The following is a 27,602-nucleotide window of genomic DNA, read 5'->3' on the forward strand; positions in this document are numbered from 1 at the left end:
AATCTACCTAAGGATTCGGATCTGCTTTCAACCCTACGGGAACAGAAACCTAATTGTTGATCAGAGGAAGACACTAGTCATTCCTTTCTTCAGACACACACAGAACCATTTCTGGGGAATAGAGCGATAGAGGAAAATTCACAGCAGGGCACAAACACGCCAGGGGTCACGAGAACAGACCCGGCAGCGCTGTAATCACCCGAGACCGAGATCTCACACCAGCAGAGCTCCCGTCTTCTCCGCCAAATAGCCTGGATACACCCGTTACACTGTCTGCTAAAAACTTAAACCCCCTGTTATAATTACACCAGTTTTTTTTGTGGGTTTAGCGAACAGTGAATTTCTAAAATTTCTATTCGATTTTGGAACATTAGGCGTTTGTTTTTTTCTGCTAAAAACAAAAAAGCTACAACGTATAATAAATCAAAGTGTAAATTGAGTTCACACTTCCTGTATTGACTACATCTGCCCCATCTTCCAGTCCAAAGCCCTGGCTCACCAGCAGCAAGGAAATGAAGACCAAACGAGAAGAAGAGGAAACGAACGTATAGCTCTAGAGTTAAGTGGATGGACTATGTAGCCAATCCATCTCTCCCCATTGATATATTTTGCTACGGTTGCTTCTTCCACCCTCCAGGCTTCATAGAAACAAAGTAGAGATGGTTGGCCCCACCTTGTGCTTGACACTTTTTGGAAGCTGGGGGGAAACCCTAACCTTCACAGACATTAAGATCTTTGTCTCCTAAACCAGAAGTCGTGATTGATTCTAGATCAGGACCCAACACAGTGACAAGGTCAGATGCTTATAATTCCTGTCTTGTACGTTGACTTGGGTGGGGCATCAGATAGAGGTCACACTTTAATACTGGACTCCTTGTACAATGTAGATTCGACACGGCAAGTTCTCAAGTGTCCTTAAAAATTAATACAGCAATGCAGTAATTGCATTTAAACGCCAAGCATATATTTTATTCTTATTTAGGTTTTAGCAGCTGGAAGCATCTTAATATGAGCCTTAAACAGTTGCTAGATATTTCATCATTGTTACCATATTGTGAGCCGATCTGTTCTTTTGGATGGTCACTTGCATTTGGAGAAAAGTAAACTTTCTTCTGTTGTTTTTTCTTTGGCCGTATTCTTTCTGTATGCAATCTGCATTTTAAATTAATCAAACCTTCTATCTCATGTGCATCCCTATAAATATATTTACATAGCCGCCCATGAGTTAATCAACACAAAGAGACTTCCCCGTCCAGAGGCACTCTTAGAAAACATTAACAAATGTTCCTATCAAAACATATTTATCTTAAAAACGTTAGAGGAGCCGTCTATCCCGTTTTGACAGACATGAATCTAAAGAGCGGGCGGAGATGTCGCTTTGCCAGAGACTTCTGGCGCGCCATCGCTGGCATCTATTAACGGCGGAGATCACCGGCAGCCACAGTATAATGACAACGCCGGCAGTCACTGTGCTTTTGTTTGGCTGCGGATTGTTGGGCAGCACCGGGTGCAGATTGAGGATGGAGTCGGTGTGGAAGTCAACTGTAACCTTTTATTACTTTCAAATCAGAGAGGTGTCAAAGAGAAGAAGTTCTAAGTGTAGCTGTAGGCCATCAGCAAAAAGATGGCTCCCCAGGTGCTTCCTTTATTACCGTTCAGCATCCCATTAGGTTTGGCAAGATGTTGGGCTGCATAATTTATGCAAGTCTCTTTAATTGCATTGTTCACTTCCCCTTATGTATGGGCTCCTTTTTTCTCATTATGATTCAGTCTGAAGGTCCCCAGGAGACGAGAGGAGTGAGGGGGGGGGCGATAAGGACTGGTGTGCATTTGAACTTCTTTCCTATCTGTTCTTGTTCAATGTATAGAGCAATACAGTCTGCACTGTTATGGTTACGCTGTGCGTCCGATTTATTGGCGAAGTCCTGTCCGGTTTGTGTCAGCGAAGTCCTCCAACCTGAAGCTAGATATCTACCGACCTCAAGTGGCGCTGAGCGGCCCCGTTAATCTCCAACCCCCACCCCCCACCCAAGCTCTCTCAGGAGGCTGGAAGATTGGTCAAAGATGGCATCCCAGCAGCCTTCTCCAGGAGCTCATTAATCTATCTGTGGCAGATCAGGCAGCAGTTGTCTCCTACCTCCGACTTAATGAAAGCAATCTGAAGTGGGGGGGGTTTCAACACTGCAGCTCGCACTGCGTGGGCCGCCGGGCCTGGCAGGGATTTATCATTGCTGGAGCACGGTCTCCCAGCTCGATACGCACCCCTGATTGCTGACCTCAGCTCCTGGTCTGGATTTGACTTTTACTCCACTCTTCAGCTAACCCCCATTACAGCCACCCCCCACCCACCCCCGACTCCACGCATCTCGTTCCTCTCCGTCTGCCGGCCCGGGGCTACGCGGCTTCGGGAGAGAAGAGAAAGGGCAGCTCATCTCTCACAGGCCTGGGAGCTGTCAAGCCGCAGAGGATCAACCACAACAGAAAAGTGCTGCTCAATCGCAAAGCGAGGCCCGCGGACCGGCTAATGAGCACCCCCTTTGCACATGTATGCACACCGCATCTGCTTCTCTGACCAACAATAAAGATAAAGATAACCCCCCGACCCTGAGGGAAAAGAAAAGAGAATCTCACCGCCCCAAAAAAAAGGCGTTTGAGGATTTTCTTTTCCCCATTTACAACCATTTCATAATGGGACACACACAGACACTCCCACCAGCCAGTCACAGACACTGATGATCAGACATAGGACTCTCTTAAACAGGGCAGGGGGTTATTAAGCAAAGTGTGACACATTAGCACACGTTTACATGAGAACAGGGAATTAAATGACACTATTACATGATTAATTACAGGTAAGAAAGTTATAGCAGGGTGTCTCATGCAGTTATTATTTATTTATTTTTAGCAGACGCCCTTCAGGGGGGATTCATGTTAGGAAATCCTTAGTTCGGTGTCTTACAAGACCCCTCTGCTGCCCAAAAGGAAAGCCACTTCAGACACCTTTCAAAGTTGATGTAGAAACAATCAGCGTCAGTAAGCTGCCACCAGACGTGCTCCCCGTCGCGCGCGAGGGAAAGACACGGCTGTCAGGAGCAACCAGGAGGCACATTTATATCAAAGGCGGTCGACCCCTCCTCGGAGTCTCATAAAACAGAAGCCCATGTCAACCGCAGCTCGTACAAGTGACAGCTGCTCCAAACTGCACATCTGAACTCATCTGATACAAGCAGACAGGGAGGGACAAGGTTAAAAATACATGTTAACTTACACTGCTTCTTCAAAGGGACTTTCCTCTCTTTCTCCTTATTGCTCAGGGCCACATTATTCCCAATTTGCAGGTCATTAATGAATTGACCTGGGGAGAGGCGCGATCTGAAGAAACGGAGGGACGGGGCGCGTAAATCAAGAGCGATCAAAGACGGCATGGAGCGCGGTGCAACACCGAGATAAGACGCTTCCCATTGCATTATTTATTGAGCCTGATGCTAATTAGCATTGCAGGGCAACTTGGGAGGAAAGGAAAACCACTGGAAGGGAGAGATGCGATCTCACGATATTGGAGCGAGTGACAGGCGTACCTGTACGGTGGCCGGGGGTCTTCGGAAGAAAAAGGTTCGCAGCACGAGGGGAGGCCATTGCCAGGAAAGGCCAATCGTACACGTGGAGCCAGCATTCATTTTCAATCGCACGAACGCGCCAGCGGAGAGGAAATAGTGCAGCTGTCCTGTTCACTCGCCATGGCGTGCTTTTTTCGCATGGAGTTCAAATGCGACATGCCAAACGCAGGCTGTCATGGTCAGGAAACATCTTGCCCACTAATGTCAGTGCAAGTCATTTTCTATAGCAGAAAAACACATACACACACACACAATGTAAATAAATAAAATTGTACCTTAAATAACAAAAAAAAGATAAATAAATCATATAGTTGGCACAAATTATTTATCTCCCGATTTTTTTTCTTTTTACAATTTTCCAAATGAGAACTGGGACGGCTGAAATCTTTTAAAACTCTGCTGGAAAGGCCTAAGGGGTCGAGGTGCAATATCCCCTCTGACCATAAGTAGAAAGCACCGGATTTGTGCCGCCTTGAGGCCAGAGAGGAGGAGGAGGAGGAGGAGGAGGAGACAAAAGTTGAAACTTCTCTTTTTATTTTTCCCCCCAAAACCAACTTCTCTCCAGATGGTGTGACCAGGCACTCGCCGCTTGACGAATTCCCCAGCCTGTGTTTGAGGCAGAAGGACGACTGATCCAAATTAAATACAATCTATATTATACATCAGACACAGGCATACGTCTGCGCATGTTGTGTGTGTGCGAGATCGCGCATCCAGCTGTGTAAACACACTCCGGTGAACCGCGTCCTCGGGGGAGGTGCAGACCGTCCCCAAGAACGAAGTAAAATAAGATGTGACACGCACTTTATTTTAATCAAACAACATCCTGTTCGACACAGGAACACAGGCTGTAAATAGGCAATGAAGCCGGGGGATCAATATGGGTGCTTTTAGAGAGACATTTTCCGAAATGGCAATTCTACACCTTGCGGCTTCTCTCACAAAGTGCTACTTGGAGCTGCAGTTATTTACATCTACTGTATAATAACTTAATTAGGCGCTACACGTGCTCGGGGTGAGCAGAGAGACACACTTCCCTGTCCATGCCACGGGGGCTCTTGCTTTTCAGAGATGGGCTTTTGCCGAATACAGCCCACTTTTCGGTAAAATCCCGTTTGATCTACGCTGCCTCACGGTGTGACAATATTGTACCCCTGCAGGAAGCCTACAGTCCGAAGGTTCTTGACTGGAGATTGTCAATAAATATATGAAACTGAATCCATAACCGGATGATGAGAAAGTATGAATGTTAATAAAGCAAGCCAAGATGAGAAAAAAACTTTTGTGAGCAGGAGGTTTGTTTGGAGTTTGATGCAGTGGCTTTGACAGTGGTCTTCTTACCATCTGGCCATCCCTTGCCCTGACTCTCAGGTTTATGTGATTCTACGTTATTGTTGGGCAGTATAAGATGAATTTGAGACCAAAGAGATCTGTAAATCCAGCTACTTTTTATTTTTTGTCCTTTTTCAAGAAATGGCAAACAAAAGACAAAAGAGAACTCCACAACACAAAGCGGGGAATGTGTTTGTGATAGACAGGCTGTCAATGGCAACCTGTATTAGCCTTTTCACAGAGAGTAATTGGAATAATCAAACACAGCGGACTCTGTAAACATGGCAGGCTAATTTCAACGAGCGAGTAATTATCAAAGCATAAAATGTGGGAATGTAAAGCTTAATTAGGAGCTGAGAAAGCCTACCTTAAGGATATGTTTATTGGCAAGACGTTATTATGCAGCAGGCATCTTTTACAACCCCTTGCCAAGTAACATTAACCAAAAAAAAGGCCTGAAACATTTCAGAACGGGAAAAGCAGCGGGAAGAATAATAAACAGACTACGAGGTTTGGGGGCGAATAGAAAAAATGGTCATAGTCAGTCATTGGTTGGGCAATAATCTGTCTTGTAGGAAAGAAGAAAATAAAAATAAAAAGCACAACTGTAGCTTTTATGGTACAGAGCCGTGCCGAATAAAACCGATCAGCCTTAGAGCTGGGATAACAAGTGACACAATGCCAAGCACAATAGGGATCATGCACACACTGTCGGATCCGAGAGCTCGTGTGCACGCCTGCGCCACGGACGGATGCAAGCAAAGGTTGATATTTACACCGTGGATCGGCACAAGAAAAAAAAGGGGATTTGGGATGATTGCAGACATCCAACCTCTGGTCCATCTTACCGGAGTGGCACACACTTACCGACAGCAGCCTCCACGTGATGGGTCGCACCTCTCTGGGGATCCCGGACCAGCTGTGTTTCCTCAGCTCCTCTGTGGGCAGAAGACGCCAGGCGGCGAGTTAGTGGTGTATCCAGAGGTATAAAAAGTATCAAAGCTGCAGAAGACCCAACTCTCTGCTTGGCCACACTCCCTGCTGTGTTGCAGTCATGCGTGTTTGTAATCCACGCATACCCGTTGCCCTTAATGGTTTACACTAGCAGTTGAAGCTGCCATTCGGTGGCACCGGGGTCTGAGACCAGTCAGTAACCACAAACAAACACAGACCGGTCTAATAATACTAATAATACTAATGAAATCCCCATCCGGGCTGTGCGCTGCCGGGGAGAGATTTTTCTGACAGAAGCGGGAAACACAGCAAGGCCTGTGTACGTGTAAGAGGCCCCCACTGTGACATGTGTGCGCACTTACCATTAAGATATGTATAGTGGGGACAAGAAGAGACCACAAATAGGGCACTGATTCCAGGTCCCTACTATTACGGAGAGTTTTAAATGTGTGCGTCAGAGAAACATTTGTCTAAGGGGAAGAAAAAAAACCTACTCATCGCCCATCTTTTTCTCTACAGGAGAGGACAGAGCTACTGGTGTGAGATGCTCCTTTAAACCGCACAACACTGTGTTCTCTGTGGCAGCACCGTGTACTAACCTCCACTGGAATGGAAATCGATCTACACAAGCATGTGGCATCACAAAGCCAGGAGCGGGTCAAAGCCTCGAGTGTTGAAACATCCCTTTTCTGAACTAGGTTTACAGAAACTAAAACTGAACAACGGGGGGTAAAAAAAAAAATATGTCACTGATGCTCCACATGCACAGCACATGCATGTATGTAGGTGGAGAACGAGACTGACAGCCAGGTCGTAAACACACAGTGCACTGCCCAGTGAAGCAGAACCAAACAATCCCAGTCGTGCGAGTTTCTGGGAGTTTCCGTCTAGTACACAACGCCTTTCACTCAGTCCAAAGATCAGCAAGGACGCGGCCAGGACTGTAATACAATGCCAGATATGACAGATTACAACAGTCAAAGGAAAAATACTTTCTCCTTGCACTTTGGAGAGGAACCTTTAATACGGACAGCAACTCTGTGGAGGAGGAAAATTAAGGAAGAGGTCAAATACAATCCCAGAGGTTTACACCCAAAACTGCTCTGTGGAGAACAGCAGTCAAAACAAAACCAGAAATATGCAAATCGCCTGATATTTTTAAACCGGACCAGCGGCCTGGAGGAATTCCACTGCGATGACATCACTTCCTTAGTGTTTGGGTTATTGTCAGGGGTGGTGTTTGTACGGGTGCCAGTGTTTTAGCAGTAGAAGCAGCAGCAATGTTGGCATCAGCACAGGCAGCAGTTCTACAGCAGCGTGGGTAACCGCTGACGGCTCGTCAGGCAGGGCTGCCTGTCCGTGCCGCTCCTCTCTGCTTGCCCGCCAGCGCCCCCTGCTGCCTCCTGGACGGCTGTGCCACTGCATCCTCTGCATGCTGCTGAAGGCAGACAGCAGTGTCAGAGCACAGTCCGTCCGTGGCGTGTGTTAAAACAGTGTCTCTGCATGTGCGAGTGTCTGAACTGCAGAGTGTAGCTTGGCGTGCTGGTGTACATGCATTGGAGCGTGGTTACATCTTCCGGTGTGTGTAGTGGGACCCTGTTCGGATGTCTACCTGTGTTTTTTGCACGCACAGATGGATGCATTTATTCATGCAACCGAAAAATACTGTACGACAACGTATGTCTGCGTGTGCGTTTGTGTTTGCATGTGTGCGCTTGGGTACATACTCACAGTTTGAGGTGTATGCGGAGGTGAATGTCTGTGCCGAAGATTACAATCATCTTTCACTGATGATCCACCACTGAAGGTCTTCTCAATTTTCTTCTATCACCTGTTTTCTCCTGCAACCCCTTCTGAGTTTCTTAATTATTATTATTTTTACTCTTACTGGCATTATCACTATCATCGTTTTTGATAGAATGATTAGCCTGGTGTTTTATTCTGTTACATTTTCAGTAGGTGAGGTGTGTGTGCAATTTCAGCCGTGCTTGGGTGGTTGTTATTTTCCCTTTTTGTGCAGCAGAAAATCAGCATCAAAGCCCTGGCAACTGGGCAAGCTACATAATGTACAACCTACATTATGCCATATATATATATATATATATATATATATATATATATATATATATATATATATATATATATATATACACACATACATACACACATACACACACACACATATATATATATATATATATGGCATAATGAATGCAAAAAATATATTAAACTAGGTCTGTCTGACAAAGCATGAGAGAGAACTTAATTTATCTGACAGATTGTTACACTAAACTGTGGGGTATGAAGAATTCTTCTCCTGCGCTAATGATCCCTCACAGCTCACAGGAAGATGCTGCTCAGAGCGGATACTGCACTGCACTGCACTGTACTGTAGTATAGCATAGTATTTTCATCAGCTATTCAGTAAATGAGAGCCAGAGCAGTAGTGTCTGTTACTGATTCAGTAACTCTGAACACATTTAAACAACGCCTTCTTAGGACAATGGGAGTCGAAGCTCAACGTGTTCAGACAAAAATAAATAAGCAGACATTGTGCCATACTGCAGGTGTGGAGACTGCATGAGAGAACCAGGTATTTTGTGGGTACGGCAATTGCAGACAACAGAACTACAGGTCGTGGACTATGATGTATAATCGTATACATGAAAAACAATGTTCAATTAATGTTTTCACACGAGTCACACTCTCTCTGCAGGCCTAGCGCTGGTGCTCTGGACTCCTTCCAGAGAGGAACCATCTCTCTCCCGCTGCAGAGACCACAAACGCAAACAATCAAAAAATAAAAATAAATATTATACAGATGAAGTTTAAGCTGTCGATGTGGATTCAGCATTTAGCCCGACATGCAAAAACTGCTCTCTGGGCCTCTTTGGAGTCCTGGGACAGACTTGGGGACAGATAAGCCTTGCCACATTAAAATGAGCACAGATGATAGGAGTGCGACACGACCGTGAGCAGAATTAAGAGGACACACACACTTCGGTCTCCAGGTGCTTACCAGTGTGCATCTTTCAGAGACCGATGCAGGCTCGCATTCATACGAGTCTGAGAGAGCTAGGAGAAGGTTGTGCGATGTCATCGAATCTGACAGAGGCGGTATCTTAATAACAGAACTTTCCTTACATAACCCAACAACAATTAATGAACACTGTAAAAGCACACAGAGTACAAAAAAGTATTTAGATGTGGCCGTGGCTTCCACTGCTCACACAAGAACACCGGCATGCTCGGCCTCTCTCTACCTCCCTCCCTCCCTCCCTCCATCTCCCTCTCCCCTCACCCACTCTCACGCTCTGTGTACAATAATTGCGCCGCCACTCTGCCTTTGATGCAGCCGAGCCGGGCGACTTCAAAGGCGCGCGGCGGCGGCTCGGGTGTGGGACGCGGCGCTGATGGCCGACTCGGGGCCGGCGGGCCAACCCACCTGCCATTAGAGCATCGAAGGGAAACATTGGTAATTGGTGGCAATTCCAATCAGCGGACTCGCTCCGGGCCCTACGCGTCTGTGAAATGACGGCCGGCCATCAACCACCCCGAGCGATATAATGAGATTAAAGGCACATTTGCCGTTTAGGTTGAAAAGAAAAAGGAGGAAAAATAATGTAGTGATAATAATATTAATCATCATATATAATAAAAGCAAAAACAGGCTACTTTTTCTGTGTATAACGAGCAAAAAAAGTGCACATTATCGCAGGCATCAGAAGCACCCACATTACTTCCATAATATATATATCCTACATATATTCTTCAGACAGGAGGCTTTGATCCTGTGAAGGATGCTCACATTCTAGATTTCTGGAAGCTCAACATTCCACATGGTCTCCCGGCAAGAGACACAGCATTCCAACACATTCCATCATTGGGACTTGGCTGTGAAGAGTTAACATGCAACAGAACAAATCGATTCCCTTTATAAAACTACCCGTCAATCCGCCAATTCGCAAGCCGCCATCCGCCAAAGAGGTCTGAATCTCAGTTCTTGTATTTACTACTCGTTAGTCTGCCAAACGAAAAGTCATCCAACATGAATTGAAAATGTTGAGTCTTGGATACGATAAAATAACTCCAAACTAAAGTGTTGCCTATAAACCAAACAGGGACACGTGGAATCAAAATTACACACTCAAAACCGATAGAAATCAAGGTGCAAAAACTACTCAACAAGTAAAATAATAACTTTTGATTGAAAAGATAAACTCACAAACACCTGTAAACCCCCATAAACAGCACCAACTACCGAATCGACAAATATCGGATAATATGCTGTAGTGTACACAAATGGCAATAGCAGCCCACTTCATAAAAAGTCTCACCCCATTAAGATAAGGTAGAATTAAATGTAAAATATAGTTTCCATGCAGTATTATTCGAGGGGGAAATGTCACAAGCGCTATAGAGAGAGGGGTTTGTTTGACTTTTGATCTTCAGAATATGCACATCAACCGCAAATCAGTGAAGAACAGCTAGTTTGCCCACACTCCCAAACTGCAAGCGTCTCATCAATCCGCCAGATTTCTGAAATCTAAATGGAAGCATCACATGACGAGGCCCAGTCTGTCAGCGTCTCTACAGGAGGCAGCGTGGCAGGCGGTTATCAGAGCGGCGGGGGGTCTGGGGCAATGCAGTCATTGTGGGACTCACCCAGGTCCGTGTTGGGGCTGGCCAGGAGCTGCCTGAACTTCTCCAGCCGGCTCTTCTCCCGCACTGTCATCGGTGGTGCTCCCGAGGCGTTCTGGTCCGAGATGCGGGCGACCAGGGGGATGATGGGCCGCAGGGGCAGAGACTGTTGCTTCTGGAGTGGGTTTCTGACCGTGGAGCCCTCTGGGGAGACAGGGGGCACGGTGTCATCAGCAAACACAGAGAGGGAGAAAGAAACAGAGACCGAGAGAGAGAGAGAGAGAGAGAGATACAGAGACAAAGACAGATACCCCCATGACATTGGCAGGTTTCCTTGACACTAAACAGACTTGTCATCACCATCACCCCCAGGCTCTCTGTGGTGGCATACATTAATTACATCATCTATCTCGATCTTGGGCTCTTTAATCTCTGAATCTCTCTGCAAGATTCCAGATTCACAAAAGTCGGGGATTCCTGAGGAATCGAACACACTTTAACCCAAGCCCAACCCTCAGTATGCAGCTAGTATGTGCTTTAGCTCATTAGAGTCAAAATACGTCTCTAAGAACACAGCTGAATTTCAGCTATAATAGCATTCTTGCCTTAAGCAGTGTCCTAATGAAACCTCAGGACGTGGCAGCTCTCATCCATTCCTTATGTGACCTTTTTGAGGACAACCCGACTGGAGCTTGCAGGCCCACGACGTCCGATCTGGCCGCCTGTTATCAGGATTCATAGTGTTCACTTTCTGAGCTCACTGTGCCTCTTGTTATCTGTGCATCTACAGTGCATTCAGAAAGTATTCACAGCGCTTCACTTGTTACAGCCTTATTCCGAAATGGATTAAATTCATTATTTTCCTGAAAATTCTAGAAACAAACCCCATAATGACAATGTGAAAGAAGTTTGTTTGAAATCTTTGAAAATGTATTAAAAAAAAATAAAAAAAAGAAGCACATGTACACAAGTATTCACAGCCTTCACCCCAGTCTGAGGTCCATAGCGCTCTGGAGCAGGTTTTCATCAAGGCTGTCTCTGTACATTGCTGCATTAATCTTTCCCTCGATCCCGACTAGTCTCCCAGTTCCTGCCGCTGAAAAACATCCCCACAGCATGATGCTGCCACCACCATGCTTCACTGTAGGGATGGTATTGGATAGGTGTTGAGCGGTGCCTGGTTTCCTCCAGACATGACGCTTGCCATTCAGGCCAAAGAGTTCAATCTTTGTTTCATCAGACCAGAGCATTTTGTTTCTCATGGTCTGAGAGTCTTCAGGTGCCTTTTGGCAAACTCCAGGTGGGCTGTCATGTGCCTTTTACTGAGGAGTGGTTTCCATCTGGCCACTCTACCATACAGGCCTGATTGGTAGAGTGCTGGAGAGATGGTTGTTCTTCTGGAAGGTTCTCCTCACTCCACAGAGACACGCTGGAGCTCTGGCAGAGTGACCATCGGGTTCTTGGTCATCTCCCTGACTAAGGCTCTTCTCCCCTGATCGCTCAGTTTGGCCGGGCGGCCGGCTCTAGGAAGAGTCCTGATGGTTCTAAACTTCTTCCATTTACGGATGATGGAGGCCACTGTGCTCATTGGGACCTTCAATGCTGCAGAATTTTTTCTGTACCCTTCCCCAGAACTGTGCCTCGATACAATCCTGTCTCGGAGGTCTACAGACAATTCCTTGGACTTCATGGCTTGGTTTGTGCTCTGACATGCACTGTGAACTGTAGGACCTTATATAGACAGGTGTGTGCCTCTCCAAATCATGTCCAATCAACTGAATTTACCACAGGTGGACTCCAATCAAGTTGTAGAAAAATCTCAAGGATGATCAGTGGAAACAGGATGCACCTGAGCTCAATTTTGAGTGTCATGGCAAAGGCTGTGAATACTTATGTACATGTGCTTTTATTGTTTTTATTTTTAATACATTTGCAAAGATTTCAAACAAACTTCTTTCACGTTGTCATTATGGGGTATTGTTTGTAGAATTTTGAGGAAAATAATGAATTTAATCTATTTTGGAATAAGGCTGTAACATAACAAAATGTGGAAAAAGTGAAGCGCTGCGAATACTTTCTGGATGCACTGTATACATTTTCATCACTTTCACGAGGTTCCATATCGCCAGGACCTGGGAATCGTTTCTCAAGTGTCCAGGATCTCTTACTGATGGAAACAATGACCTTCAGGTGTGGGACTTTCGGTGGACATTAGTAACCGCATGTCTTTCTTTTCTCTATTCGCGTTCATGTAGAAAAAAAAATATATATATATATATATCAAGAGTACAGAGAAACTTTATCAGAATAAAGAATAGCGTAGTCTACATATGTTTTAAATGTAATGGCTGTCTAGAGAGTTTTTAGTTATTCATGTCAGGGAAGCACGCTCACACATGACAATTTCCTCCCCCGATGCGAATTTACAGACTCATACCGTATATAAACGCTTCAAAGGGGGGAGAGAATACATTTTTAATAACCCACTGCTGAGTGACAATATTAATATGGAAAAGGCTGAGCAGGGCTTTGTTGTGCACCGTATGGGGGGGGAGGCCTCTTTACGTGCCATGCAAAACACGCAGCCGGTACTCCATTTACACAGCCAACGATAAACACCGTGACACGGCTCGGGCATGGCTGACGAGAGCTACGATGGGACCACACGTGTCCAGCTCCCTGACAGGGATTCCCGAGGCTCCATTCGGATGAACCAAACTGCGGTTTCCTCGTGGGCGCAATTAAGACTAAGTTCTGCAGCAGCACAAAAAGCTGAACAGAGAGAAACGGTCAAGGTAGAGGTCTCTACCCCAAAAGGAGCATGCATTTCAACAGCGGTGTCCCCCGGGACATCAAACAGCTGCTGCAGACACAAACTGCAGTGGTGCCAGCACCCCCCCACGCTCCATGCCACCTTTCAATGCGCTTCCTGTCAGGACCATCTGCCTGTCCTCAGCCTCCTGGGCACCAGCCCGTGCCAGGCAGAAACTTGCTCTTTAAGGCTTGGCAAGGACACACAAACCGAGAGACTGGCAACCACACATGAGGGTTATCTCTGCCCTGCTGTAGTGGGGGAGAGCTCACCGCAAACTACATGATCTCTGTGTGTTTAGGCATTTATAAATAAGATGACAATCATGACACGGAACATCAATCCATCAGCTGTGATGTGAGCAGGGAAGGCACATAAAAAGCATCCAAAACTGCTATCCATGGAGACGAATAAGAGAGTTTTTTATGGTCTTGGTGCTTTTTATTGTGCGTTTTTTAGTTTCAGCGATGCTGCATCAAGTACAGCAGTGATGCATTGCCTGGGGGGGCTCACGGTTAAATGCAGTTTTTCTTCGGGGGACTTTCCAGGGCTGGGCTGCCACAGCGAACATGGCTGGCAGCAGCTTGGGCTCGTCAGCACATGACTGGCACACTGTTCCAACAGACCATTATTAGAACACGGCTTAATAATTAAACGTAACCATCCCCCCCCGCAGGCTGTGATTATGAGAGGACCCGAGAAGGTGGCAGAAGGCGCCACCTCCACTGTTCCTCGGTTGTATCAGCACACGATCTGTCCCAACCCACGTCTTCAATAGTGGGGCCCCCTGGAGCTGGGGGGCCCTGGTCGTCTGCGGCATCACCGAAGACGGGGTCACACAAGCTCTTACACCCAGCGATGCACCATTCTCCGCCAGTTTACAAATTCCAATTCCCATCACCCGCCATCGAGGCAATGAAAATGGAGGGAATGAATCGGCTGTGCAAAGCTTCTGGCCTCCCCGTCAAAGTCATTCGAAGTCTTGATGGTCTCTGCCAGGGTCGATGGTCAGACTATAGCTGGACACTGCTTCAAAAGGGGTGTCCAGAGCTGCCATCATAGAGTTGTCACTGCAGCTACCAAATGACGCACCAATTCGCACACCGCTGGGGTCACACGCAACTTAAGCATGACTAGAAACCCTTCTGATCATCCAACAAGCCCTCCAGCTCTCCTTTATTTCCTTTACCCTCCCTTAATTTTCACCACTCCACTTAATAACACCTTTTCCTTCCATATAGATGAGACATATTCCCACCATCAACCTTATATTTGATCTTCAATAAAATAATATGCTGGTACTTTCCCAAAAAATAAATATATATATATATATATATATATATATATATATATATATACATACACTCACCTAAAGAATTATTAGGAACACCATACTAATACTGTGTTTGACCCCCTTTCGCCTTCAGAACTGCCTTAATTCTACGTGGCATTGATTCAACAAGGTGCTGAAAGCATTCTTTAGAAATGTTGGCCCATATTGATAGGATAGCATCTTGCAGTTGATGGAGATTTGTGGGATGCACATCCAGGGCACGAAGCTGCTCTATTGGGTTGAGATCTGGTGACTGTGGGGGCCAGTTTAGTACAGTGAACTCATTGTCATGTTCAAGAAACCAATTTGAAATGATTCGACCTTTGTGACATGGTGCATTATCCTGCTGGAAGTAGCCATCAGAGGATGGGTACATGGTGGTCATAAAGGGATGGACATGGTCAGAAACAATGCTCAGGTAGGCCGTGGCATTTAAACGATGCCCAATTGGCACTAAGGGGCCTAAAGTGTGCCAAGAAAACATCCCCCACACCATTACACCACCACCACCAGCCTGCACAGTGGTAACAAGGCATGATGGATCCATGTTCTCATTCTGTTTACGCCAAATTCTGACTCTACCATCTGAATGTCTCAACAGAAATCGAGACTCATCAGACCAGGCAACATTTTTCCAGTCTTCAACTGTCCAATTTTGGTGAGCTTGTGCAAATTGTAGCCTCTTTTTCCTATTTGTAGTGGAGATGAGTGGTACCCGGTGGGGTCTTCTGCTGTTGTAGCCCATCCGCCTCAAGGTTGTACGTGTTGTGGCTTCACAAATGCTTTGCTGCATACCTCGGTTGTAACGAGTGGTTATTTCAGTCAAAGTTGCTCTTCTATCAGCTTGAATCAGTCGGCCCATTCTCCTCTGACCTCTAGCATCAACAAGGCATTTTCGCCCACAGGACTGCCGCATACTGGATGTTTTTCCCTTTTCATACCATTCTTTGTAAACCCTAGAAATGGTTGTGCGTGAAAATCCCAGTAACTGAGCAGATTGTGAAATACTCAGACCGGCCCGTCTGGCACCAACAACCATGCCACGCTCAAAATCACCTTTCTTTCCCATTCAGACATTCAGTTTGGAGTTCAGGAGATTGTCTTGACCAGGACCACACCCCTAAATGCATTGAAGCAACTGCCATGTGATTGGTTTGTTAGATAATTGCATTAATGAGAAATTGAACAGGTGTTCCTAATAATCCTTTAGGTGAGTGTATATATATATATGAAAACTAATGAGGAACTCAGCCTGTGCCCTTGGGGGGAAGAAAGTGAAGTAGAGAGAGTTTAAAATTATAAAAATGTGAAAAGAGTTTAAAGCAGCTGGGGAGGAGATGACTGACCTGTGAAATCAGTGCTGCTATAGAAAAAGCTTCAATCTATGGGGACATGCATAGATCGGTAATCTTTCCCACCTCCCTCACTCTCTATCGCACACACACAGACGCACAGACAGGTGTAAAATATCCAGGAACCCTCACACTGTCAGTTGCCGAAACACAGAGCATAAATCATTGTCGAGGGTGTGATGGTACACATTACAAGTCTTTCCCGCATTCAGGACTGACACCGAGAGCCGCCGTCCATGAAATGCGAGATGAAAAGAAAATACAAAAATACCAACCAAAAAAAAACACAAAATAAATAAATAAATACAAATAAACGGATAAATAGAAGTGACCCAGATTCCTGAGCAAGCAGAGCGGTGTGCCCCCCCACTGGGACCCCAGCATCCCAGAAGCAATTTATATCTGCTCACTGGTTGCTGAGTGGCAGAGGCAAGCTTTGCCTAAAATTACCCACCGTCCCAGGGAGGGTGCCCCTGTAATTGCTTCAGCCCGGCATTAAATATGATAGATTCTGCGATGATCCTGTTAGTGTTGGTCCCTAATCACTCATCCCTTCAGAAGACGCCAGTAAAGAAGACAGGGCTTGGGGGGCGGGGGGTTGGAGAGTTGGAGAGAATTGAGGATGGCATCGAAATTCACTCTCCCCCCTCCGACCAAACATAATAAAAGAATAAATCCCACTCTACCGCAAGCGACAAATTTGCTGAACAAATGTGATTTTAAAGAGTTTGGGGTTGGAGAATGTCAGCTTCCAGAGCATGCAAACACACACACAAACAGACCCACAAACTGAACTAATGAGAAAAATAAATTAAGCTAAACTGATGGGGGGGGTGAGAGGAGAAGTCTATGGGAAAGTCCCACGGAGAGTTGGGACTCAGAAGAAAGTGTTGTTGTATAAAGTGTAAAAAACTAAACAAAAAAAACACCTGACTGGCACTGCAACCGTACCCGTACCCTGCACGGAGCACGCCGTCGTAGAGAGAGGAGAGGGAAGACGTGCGACACAGCCGCTCCACACCGCAGGGATCCCATCTGCTGTGCGCGGCACGGTGCGGCAGGTAACCATCCGGAACTCCCAATCAGGCTCATTAGCAAAGCCTGACTAATGCCGCGATAGCAAATAAGAAAGACTGGAACCGTAGGTGGCACACAAACACAGCCGCGGCTAATTGTCAATTTCTCGGCATGGCAGACGCCCAATAAGTAGGCAATAATACCCGATAAATATCACGCTCGGCTGCTCTGGATTTATTGGAAAATGGAGTCTGTGATTTCGTCTCCTTTTGTTTCCCCCTCTATGTTTTCAATCCCGTGGAAAGTACGTTGTCCGCTCTGGAGAGAGACGCAGGAACATCTGGTCGGTCTCTTCTGCCACTGGGGCCAACAGGACAAACAGCTCACATCTCCATATTTCTGACTTGTCTCTTGAGCTCGGATATTCCTTGCCTGACTCGCAGACATTTGCAGGTGCATCTCTGGCACAACATTGCCATCACTGGGACAAAAATCACATTGCAGGCTAGGAAAAACAGTGCCGCTGAGCCGAGACTAGAAACTGAGTAGGAAGGAGAGAAGGAAAGCAGACACTACCCTCTCACTGTATTCTAAAATCAGTATTCATTTTCCCCAGCAATTGTTATGTTTCGTTTTTCCTCTAAACAAATAAACTGCAGCCATCACAGTCAGCAGCTGGGATCAACTGGATCCCGCAGGAACCCGTATGCTGAATTCTGCAGGACAGTGTGTCAAGGCAGGGCAGTATACAGACACCAAGACAAACTGCAGGATCTCTATAAGAAAACAAAATAGCGTTGACGCAAATATTTTCACGGATAATAATTACCGTGAAAAATCGCCAAATTACTGCAGTCCAAATGAACATAAATACTCTGAATAGTTAAGAGTCCCAAACGGAAACTGAAATGGCACCTGAGACATAATAAACCTTAACTATAAACAAAAGCTACAAATAACTATCCACCGTGTATAAAGTGATGACATTTACAAAAGGTTTAAATGTTTAAATCATTTGAGAAATCTGCAGGGGAATTTAGCTTTCATCGATTTGGATTATTCTTTACCCCACTATGGCATGTGCTACTTTACTTGCATTTACGTTCATTATTTATTCTGTGTGATTGTGTGCTTAATCATTTGTATCACGCTGTGCTAATTATCCGGTTTAATGTTATACTGCAGTTGGTATTTTTAAAATCCGATACCTGATAACAATGTCTGGACGGACCGTGACAGCGTATACTCAGGGTTAGACGGTGTGGAATTAGGCACTGGCACTCAGCATTCATTAACACTGAACATTTTATTTGTATTTTAATTGTCCTGTGCACCTTCGCAAATTTCTCCTCGCAAACCGGTGAAAAATAAGAAAGTTTGCGAACATTTGTCACGTATAAATATTTACGGTATTACACTGACTGACTACATGGGGGGTCTGTTTAAATCCCGCCCCCAGATCCCTCGTTAGTACTCAGTGTTCTCTGTAGACACCAGAGGATTACAATAAAGCCCCTGTTCCACCATGTAAATACCCAGCCTGCATTTCCACTTTCTCAAATGGCCCTTTTGTTTGAGATCAAAGCTGCTGGGATACTCCAAGTAGAGCCAAGAAATAAAGCTGGAGGGCATATCGCTCAGGGATTAAACACCTCAAAGTGGAGAACCCAGACACCTGCTGCTTTTCTAAGTCTCAAAAGCGCAAATTAAACTACCCCACAAAACCCACACCAGTAATTTTGTCAGTGACTATTTCGGAGACTGTTGACTCACAAAACCTGAGTTTGGATCATTAATATAATCCACATAATCAAAACAATAGCAGAGATCGATGATAAGGTAATGAGTAAAAACACTTGAGCCAGTCTTGCAGTTAATGGGTTTGTTTCAGCGAACACATAACAATAATAAAAACTCTCCCCCTTCCACCCACTCTTTTCTCATCTCCCCCACTCTCTCTCTGCCACCGCTGCCCACCCACCTGTAGTCGTGCTGAGCGTGGCTTCGCTCTGCGACTTCACCACCCTCCCATTGCTCTGGCTCCTGTCCGTTTTGGGCTGGTCCCACTGCCAGCCGTGCTCCTGCAGCGTATGATTGGTCGCCGCCACATCCACCTTCTCATCAAGCGGGGGAGGAGTGGGAAGCGGAGGAGGGGCAGGAGTAGGCAGCGTGTGGGTCAGGCTGGGGACGGGAGCCCCTAAGAAGTCCTCGTCCTCGTCGTCCCCGATGTCCCAGGCGTCGCTGGTGCTCCGTGCAAACTCATGGAAGCTTGAGGCCTTCTTGGACTTGACGGACAGGGCGTTTGTTTTCGGAGCTTCTTTCAGAAACCTGCTGAGGGACAGAGAGAGAGAGAGAGAGAGAGCATATGTACGCAGCCAAGTCCTTTGAAAGCATCTTTGAAGGGGGCACAAATGAATGGGAAGACTTGTGGACGAACCTGAACGAGGGAGAGAGTTTGGAAGTGTACAACGGAGAAGAAACGCACAGCCTCAAACCTGAATGTAATTACCAGGGACTCTAGTGACCTATAACACTGAATTTGAAACAGGATACAATTATAGAGGATTTTCTATAATGACACATTGTAAGGACGGAGTTAGTGACACAGCAAAACACCAGATGGCCGCTGCTCTGTGCAATGCACCCAGTGACACTTATCTGACTCTGCGCATGAGAGAGCAGAACGTGCCACCATAATGCAGCCGCACAGCTCAAGTGAGGCTATTACCGGTGTACTTAGATGCGATATAAGACTGCGTGGATTCTAGAGCTCGAGCGGAGTAAATGAAACCCTCAGTCTTAGCATTCACAAGCAGCCCAGCGTAACCTTGAGCGACTGCTTTGGTTTGAAGTCAGAATTCGGTGCAAGCAGTGCGTTTCATCTACGGGCAGGAATTAGCAAGTCAAGGAGATGGCAGATCATCAAGCAGAATTAGACAACACACATCTGTGTCCCGCCAGGATTCCTCCACAACAGGGCCTGCATCAAGACAGGCGAGGAGCGCAGAGTGGCCCCGACTCAATCCTGATGGGTGAGGGAACTGATTTTTATTAATGGAAATGATGAAAAGAAAAAAAACTCTGCTTCCCCACCCATAGCTAGGAATTAAAAGAATAGCGAAGGCCTGATCGCAGTAGCCATGTGAGCCCCCTGTGACTTCTGTCAGAAGTTTCATACAATGAGTCCAAACACGAGTAAGCCGATCAAAGGCTAAGGCTTAAGTAATGTAAAATGTATGTGTAATCAAACAGCAGTCATAGCCCAGTGAAGCAGGGTAGGGTGTTATTTATGTATAAGAATTAAAATAAAAAGACTGATCGTGAATGCACGGCAAGAATTGTACCGTTACACTTTTGGCGTGAATGTTTTTAGAATCAGATGTTAGCCACAGATGCTAAGAGCCCAGTTAATGGCCAATCGCTGCCCAGAGCCGACCAGTGTGAGGCAACATCCCCGGCATCACAAGGGAGTCTTCTGCCGAGGATCATCAATAATAGACCCGTGTCCCGCGTGAGGTGGGCCACCGACCGAAACGCAAGGCTCTCTCACTCTGGCAGGACCCAGCTGGGCCGAGCGCTTGGCACCGAAGACGGGGTCCCGCTTGTGTGCATTAACAGAGCTGCAGCTAATTAATCTTCATTGGCCGCACGTTGTCCCGGGCCTTTTCCCAGAGATAAAGCCTGTCCCATGCCGGATCCGAAATCAATTACCCGGTGCATTCTGCGGCCATCAGACGGTGACACTGTATTGATCCCGCAGCCATTTGGCTCCGGCCCTGATAATGCCTGCAATTTGCATCCATTAAAGAGCATCTTTACCCAAGTGCAGCAGTCTGTGAAGGGTGTGGGTGAAGCCACGTGTGTTGCAGAGCTCTTAAAGCTAGACTTTCATAGCCGTGTCTCACACTGCCTTCCCATTCATGCTCGGGACCACGCCTAGGGTGTTCCTCTGGAAGAATGCAACACTTAAACTTAAACTCCTCACATTTTATCACAAGCCTCGCCGATACCATAGATCACCTTAGTTTCGCTTAGTTTACTTCCTTACTTTAGCCCAACCCAAAGTGTGACCTTTGCATTTCTAAACCAAAAAAACCGCTGTAGTAAAGGTGTGGGTTTTTGAATGCCCTCCACCTTCTGCCAAAAACAACCTCCTGTAAATTACTCTCCCCTCCTTCAGAAAGCCCCATTTCTCCTCTCATTAATGCAGATTAATGGAAAATTGTGGAAATCCCATTACTGTTATCGGACTGCTTTACTGGGAGAAATCCGCAATGATGGTAACAGAAAAATATGCTGATCTTTCTCCGAGCAGACGAGAGAAGGCACAGACCCAGGAGAAATACAGCAGGAGCACACGACTTTATCGGGCTTTGAATAGGGTCTTCAGGGTCCAGATACACACTCCAACCCCATGCATTTCAACATCTCTGCACCAAAGCGGGCCATTTCTCCTGCAGTGTAGAGAGTGTGGCCGCCACTTCCTTGTTCACATTCCAGGTAATCTCAGAAGTGTTTATTTTATGGCAGGACCTTGAGCAGGCCTGGAAATACCCTCCCCTCACTTCTCTTCATATCAGAAGATATGAAGATCATAATTTTCAAAATGAGGCATTAGACATGACCTTGCAACTTCCAAGGAGTGCACAGAGGGGACATATATACACACTCACCAAAGGAGAGGGGTGAGACAGAGAGAGAGGAACGTCTGAGGAACAGCATTACTTGAGTTTGAGTATGTCTTAAAAAGGCCAAAACAAAAATGGGTAAAACAATAGTGATGGGAATGAAACCGTGCATAAACAGGTGGGATTGTACGCACGAGTCATACATGCAGACAAATAGAAACACAACTGCATGCCCATCTCTCATGAACACAACTTACGTTTTGTGTAATCTCGGATCAAGAGGAGGATGCTGAGCTCCATAAACAGGCTGTATACTGCAGGGAGACAAGGCAACACAGGCTGTGAGTAAAGTGGGGGGTGGGGGGGCAATGCCTGGATGTATGTTGCAAAAAAAACACTTTGTTTCCGACAGTCCCACACCAAACACTTAAGTGACATTAGGACCACTGGATATAAACATAAATCCTCTCATGAGATATTGGTCTGATTTCCTCCCAGACACTCGTCTGCACTGGCTTTTCAATCCCACCACAAGGACCGCAGCTGGGATTATCACACGGCACTTATAACACCAGGAGTGCAGTCAGTCCTTCATCCACGAATCATCCCTTTAGCAAAACAGAGCGCACACACAAAAACAAAACCCAGCAATTGCCCGTAATAACAGCTGTTGGGAATATTAAGTTATTTTTGTACCAGTAGGTTAAACCCACATAAGCTTGTCAACAGCGTGATACAGTAAAAGCTTTTAATTCTGCCAAATGGAGAGGATCATATTTGGCCTATAAGCATATGCGGCGCAGTGACATCTGCAGAAACCTCGCCTTCCTGATTTAGGCCTCCGCCGGGCGAGCCGAGAGCGGGACAACCGGAGGAGCAACGCTGGCAGGGCCCATGCTACCCTTCAACACACTCAAAGAACAAGGGACAGGGCTTGGCCAGAGCATGGAGCCCACAGGACTGTAGAACTGTTCTCTCAGTCAAGTGCAGACGACTTCCTCTTTCTCCACTGGTCCTTGTCAATCAGCTCCTCTCAGCATAGAAGCCAGACCACAGACAGCAGCAGAGAGCGCTGATAAACAACCCCCACCCCTTCGCCAGCGAGGGTCCTGTTAAAAAGACTGCAAAGCACAGAGAAAGGATCTCCTCAGTGAGAAACTGACACTTTCCCTCACCAGTCTTTCTTCCTCCTCCCTCTCCCTCCCTCATCCTATTTTGGGTTTCTCTTCTGCTTTCGGTCTTCCTCTGATTCACAGTTTTTCCCTCTATTGTTTTTCAAGCCATTAAACCTTCTCTGCCCGTAATAATAATAATAATAATAATAATAATAATAATAACTAATAATAATAGTAGTTAAGTAGGTCACACTCATAAATGACCAAACATTTAAATAAATAAGAAGCTCATGTACTTTCTGCATAAGTAAACTAATTTGGGAAAACCTTCACCTTATTACTGTGCGTTCGCCTGTATCATTTACCTGCATTATTGAAGTCAAGCTGTGAGTCATTTGTGTTTTTAATTGTACCTTTGCAATATAAGCAGCACTAGGTATTTATTTATACAAAATAATAATTTGGGAACACCTTAAAAAATTAAGGAACTTTTAAAAAAAAGTTCCCCCACACATCACATCAGAGAAGACATGGAAGGATGGCCATTACTAAATGATAAGTGGGGATTTCGCAAGAAAGAGGACCCCGCCACACAACGAGAATTGAACGGGCTTTTGTGGAAGACTGCAGGGAGCGGAGACTGATCTGATGCACAGAGACGGGTGTTATACAGGAGGCGGGATGCTAACAGCACTGGACAGTTCACACAGCTGAGACCATGCATTGTCTGCAGGACTGAGAGGACAGACAACGCAGGTTACCAAGAGAGAAACTTTGGGAGACGTTGTTCATGAGAATGCAAAAGTATTGAGACTGCGATAATGACGGGCAAATATACTAAAGGAATGTAAAATTAAATTACACAGACTATTTCGGCTCATACCCTCCCAGAAAACACAATCCAATTAATCAGAAATGTGTTTTGTACCACTTTCACAGACGGACAGGACTAGCTCGAGTTCAGCTGCAATAATGTGCTTCAAACGTTGACAGAAACGGCCACCCACAGGGTTGAGACTGGTCCTAATGCCCATTCAGCGCTAGCTCCGATGGTGGATTCGTGACTCATGATTGGCTGGTGATCCGCAAATAATCAAGCGGCCCGTCTCTGGCTCCGCGAGGTGCTCTTATCAACAAAGTCCCTCGGGGAACGGGCAGGCTTAAACTCCTCCTAATCTCCCCCAAGACGGTGAAGCGGCCTGGCACATCTCTGCTGTGAATAAAATGCGCTCGCTCTCCCCCCAGCTAAGACGAGCACGGCTCCCCGGCTCTCTCCCTCCTTCCTCCCGCGCACCACATCACACCAGATCACTCCCTGCTCTCGTCTGCACTGCAAGGCCACAGCTGCGCCTCCCCTCGGAAAAGATCTCAGTGTCAGGAGTTCAGCTCCGCTCGGTTTAAGCGCTGCCTCGTACAGGCGCCGGGGGCGTCGCGCCTCGAAAACGCATAAACCCTCCCCACGGAGCCGTTACTGTACTTCTGACGGAGCACGGGGAGAAGGAAAAAGACTCAAATAAAAGGCAAGAATGAGGAGCCCCTGTTTGGTAACGAGCGCCGTGCCAAAGCCATCGCAATAAAGAAAGAGCTCTTCACTGCTAAATATTTAAGAGTTGCTATTGATCTCATCTGCTTCGCGCTGTAGAGCAGAACAGACGCTTCATCAAACGAATCATTATGTGCAGATCCCGAGCCATCTGAAAAACAAACTTGACTTGTGCTAAAGAGACAAAGAGAAAAAAAAAAATTGTGTGAGACATGAAAACTGATCATAATTGAAAGTGACAGTTTCTTTTTCTCTTCTCCTTTTTCAGACTGTGGCAGAAGGCTCTCTCTTAGCGCACAGTCAAAACCAAGGGAGTCACATTGGGACCCAGCAGGCATCAGTTTAAGTACTCTGGGAAACTGAGAGCAGCAAACTCCCCCACCGCCACCCCCGAGGGCAGAGCACGGCCTGGAACTCCCCTCGGCTGAGTCATGGCTCTGCAGACACACGCCTGCACCTCAGAGATCTTGTTCAGCATCCACAGGGTGACATCTCTGGTACAATTATTGCATAGAGGCTGGGTAATTCACACTGTTTACCTTCTTGTGATATAGATATAGGCTATTTGGTTTTCTGCTTCCTTGCTACAATTTGTCAAAGAACTGGCCAGACTGCATCAACCTGTGAGTGGGTGGCACGGCCAAGAGGAAAGCCATCCCTGGTATGTCATGGAATGAAACGCAAACACACTCCAGACTCCTGTGCACTTCTCACTCACGGCCACACGCACAGCACAATGATGCTGCTGCCCAAATGAGATGGCACCCATGTCAGAGGCAGGGACCTGTGGCCGTCCGACTGCGGCACGTCCCAGTGCCGTTCTGTCACTCTAACCGCAGACAGCGCCCTCCGAGAGAGCGCCGCGATGAGCCGAAAGAGAGGACTAGGGGGCTTCTACATCTGCAAACACCAATAACGGTCTGCAGCAGCACAAACAGTGCCAAGACTTCACCGAACTCGGCTCTGTAATGCCAAACAGCCTCTAAAGGCAGATCAAACCGATTCCATGAACAAGAGCAATGGAAACCCAAACCTGTTAAAAAGTTACAGTCAGAAATGGGCCAGGAATGTGACTCTTCACAATAAATGGGGAAATCTGAGTAGGAAGCACTGACACAGATTTGAGGAACTCAGTTTTGCTCATAAGGTTTCTCTGAGACAGACACAGGCCAGAAATATTATTATTATTATTATTATTAATAATATTATTATTATTATTATTATTAATAATTCTGCTCCTGTAGTGTCACAACAGAACGAGTTTTATCTCTCACTGATACAGAGGTTCAGTACCTAACACATGAAGTCTGTAGCAGAACCAGGGCTAGAACTGGGACCCTGCTGGGAATCAGTCCTTCTCCATCTCTGCTGACCGCCTGTCCTGGCAGAGGAACCCGACCCTATTCCACACTTTCTTCAGCTGCTCGATGCTCGCTAGTGACGCACCTGACCTTATTTCACACAACGCACAGTGCGAGCCACACACAATATCAACAAGATAAAGTTTCAGTTTCGTACACCACACAGAAAGAGAAAGAAGAAGAGCAAAAACAATTTTTACAATTTATATTCAAAAGGCTGGTACTGACTATGGGCCCTTGTGAGTTTACTGCAGCTGCTCTGAAGGAGCATTTGTGGTTACAAATAACCATTATTGTTATTATACCAAATGTACTGCAACTGTAACATTGTAACAGTTATAGCTATTGTTAACATTATTATTGAACTTGGACCTTTATTGCTTTATTCGTTTTTTTGTTTCTATGTTAAAGTGAATATACAGACACTTAAGAGTCAAGACACTGTCAATAATATCTGAATTAACCTCATCCACACATTTTCGTATTATTATGATTATCAGAAGGGTGTAGCTTAGGTTTATACACATAAGCTGTCAGTAAAGCATATGCTAAAAGGCTAATCCTCCAATAATACAGAAATGACACAGATAGACAGATATGAATGACTGGTTTATCCAGTAAATCACACAGCTGTTATGGATGCAGGAGGGACTGTGTGTCACTGTGGCACCTGCTGTCCTCAGATGGAGAAAAGTTCACAGAGCGCCGCCGTGCAGATGACGTCAATAAGCGCATATTCCTTTTAAAAAGGGACACAAACTATGTCCTTACGTCGACATTTCGCCCGTGTGGGAGAGAGAGACGTGGGGAGCCATGTCCGTGTGTGCCGATGATCAGAGACCTACCTCCCCGGAACCTTGCTGCTCCGCTTCCAGAACTGGATTTTGTTATCCGTGGCCATGCTGAGGGGGGTCCCCGGTCTCCTGGTCACACTAGCCCGGCGTCCGACCTGCTGCGACGGGCTCTCATGGAAAGAGGGTGAGACAAGGTGAAGGAAGTCCGAGCTGAGCCGTATTTGCTGTTATTGTTGTTAGTTCACATTAGCGGAGGGTGGAAAACACAGCACTGGGAGTCGCCATCTTGGAGTGTTGCACAGACGGAGCGCTGATTGGTCCGCGGCTGACAGGTGCCGGGAGGGGACCAATCAGAGGCGGAGTCTGCGCAGGGGAAGTAGGGCTTTGTGCGTGATTGACGTCAGGCGTTCCCCCAGGTGTCGTCAGCTTTAGCAGGTGAGCTGTGACGCCAGAGGGATGGGACAGGGGAATGGTACTTTTTTATTATTATTTGTATCTTTTAGTTTCTTCTCAGTGATCAATAGGATGTCTCTTTTGTTCCTCCAGTTAAACTGCTTTAATTGTACTTGCAAATGTAGGCAACTGACCTGTCCCCTTCCATATCCCAACAATCCTATTAAAAGCTTCACTGCACCAATAGTTATTTATTTAATAGGAAAGAAAAGTTGTGCTGCAAAGAAGGCAAGATACACAGTAACGTACATAAACAAACACTCTCAAATATGTATTTATTTATTTATTGTAGCATATTCTCTTTTCCTCCTTGATTCACTGGAGTTTGTTTTTTCTTTAACTACTGTTGTATGTCTTTCTCAATAATAATCCCCACACAAATTGCCTGAAGGAAGCCTCGTTGCAGCTGCCTGTGTGGGAGAACCGGAAATATCAGCAGGCATTGTCACTGACGCAATTGTACATGAGGAATGATTACCATTGCTGATACAGTAAAGCACTGATGTTGTCTGACTGTCTCTGTGTTTGTTTCTGTAGTAGTACTGTATGAATTGCCTTGTTTAATATATCAAGCACTTTTTAGCGAAGAGTTGACAACAAGGTGGAAGGGGAGGGCTTTAGCTGGGATTTGTCTGACACAGATTAAGACT

The 27,602-nt window shown here is 46.1% G+C and overlaps 1 protein-coding gene across 4 annotated transcripts in view; it reads right to left on the reverse strand.

The window, feature by feature from the left end:
- tbc1d22b (TBC1 domain family, member 22B) overlaps positions 1-26,823 on the reverse strand; it is a 94,077-nt gene extending 67,254 nt beyond the window's left edge. For 2 of the 4 annotated variants that reach the window (XM_066703407.1, XM_066703410.1), the window contains exons 1-5: positions 26,551-26,823; positions 21,944-22,000; positions 19,040-19,389; positions 10,569-10,748; positions 5,817-5,887 (exon numbers count right to left, since the gene is read on the reverse strand). In XM_066703407.1, the coding sequence (XP_066559504.1) occupies positions 5,817-5,887; positions 10,569-10,748; positions 19,040-19,389; positions 21,944-22,000; positions 26,551-26,606 (714 nt within the window). In that variant the 5' untranslated portion in view covers positions 26,607-26,823. The remainder of the gene's footprint in view (positions 1-5,816; positions 5,888-10,568; positions 10,749-19,039; positions 19,390-21,943; positions 22,001-26,550) is intronic. The other 2 variants (XM_066703409.1, XM_066703408.1) reach the window with 2 other exon arrangements.
- Between the last annotated feature and the right edge of the window lie 779 nt (positions 26,824-27,602).

Source organism: Amia ocellicauda, chromosome 5, assembly GCF_036373705.1.
Source record: "Amia ocellicauda isolate fAmiCal2 chromosome 5, fAmiCal2.hap1, whole genome shotgun sequence".
Taxonomy (NCBI): Eukaryota; Metazoa; Chordata; class Actinopteri; order Amiiformes; family Amiidae; genus Amia; species Amia ocellicauda.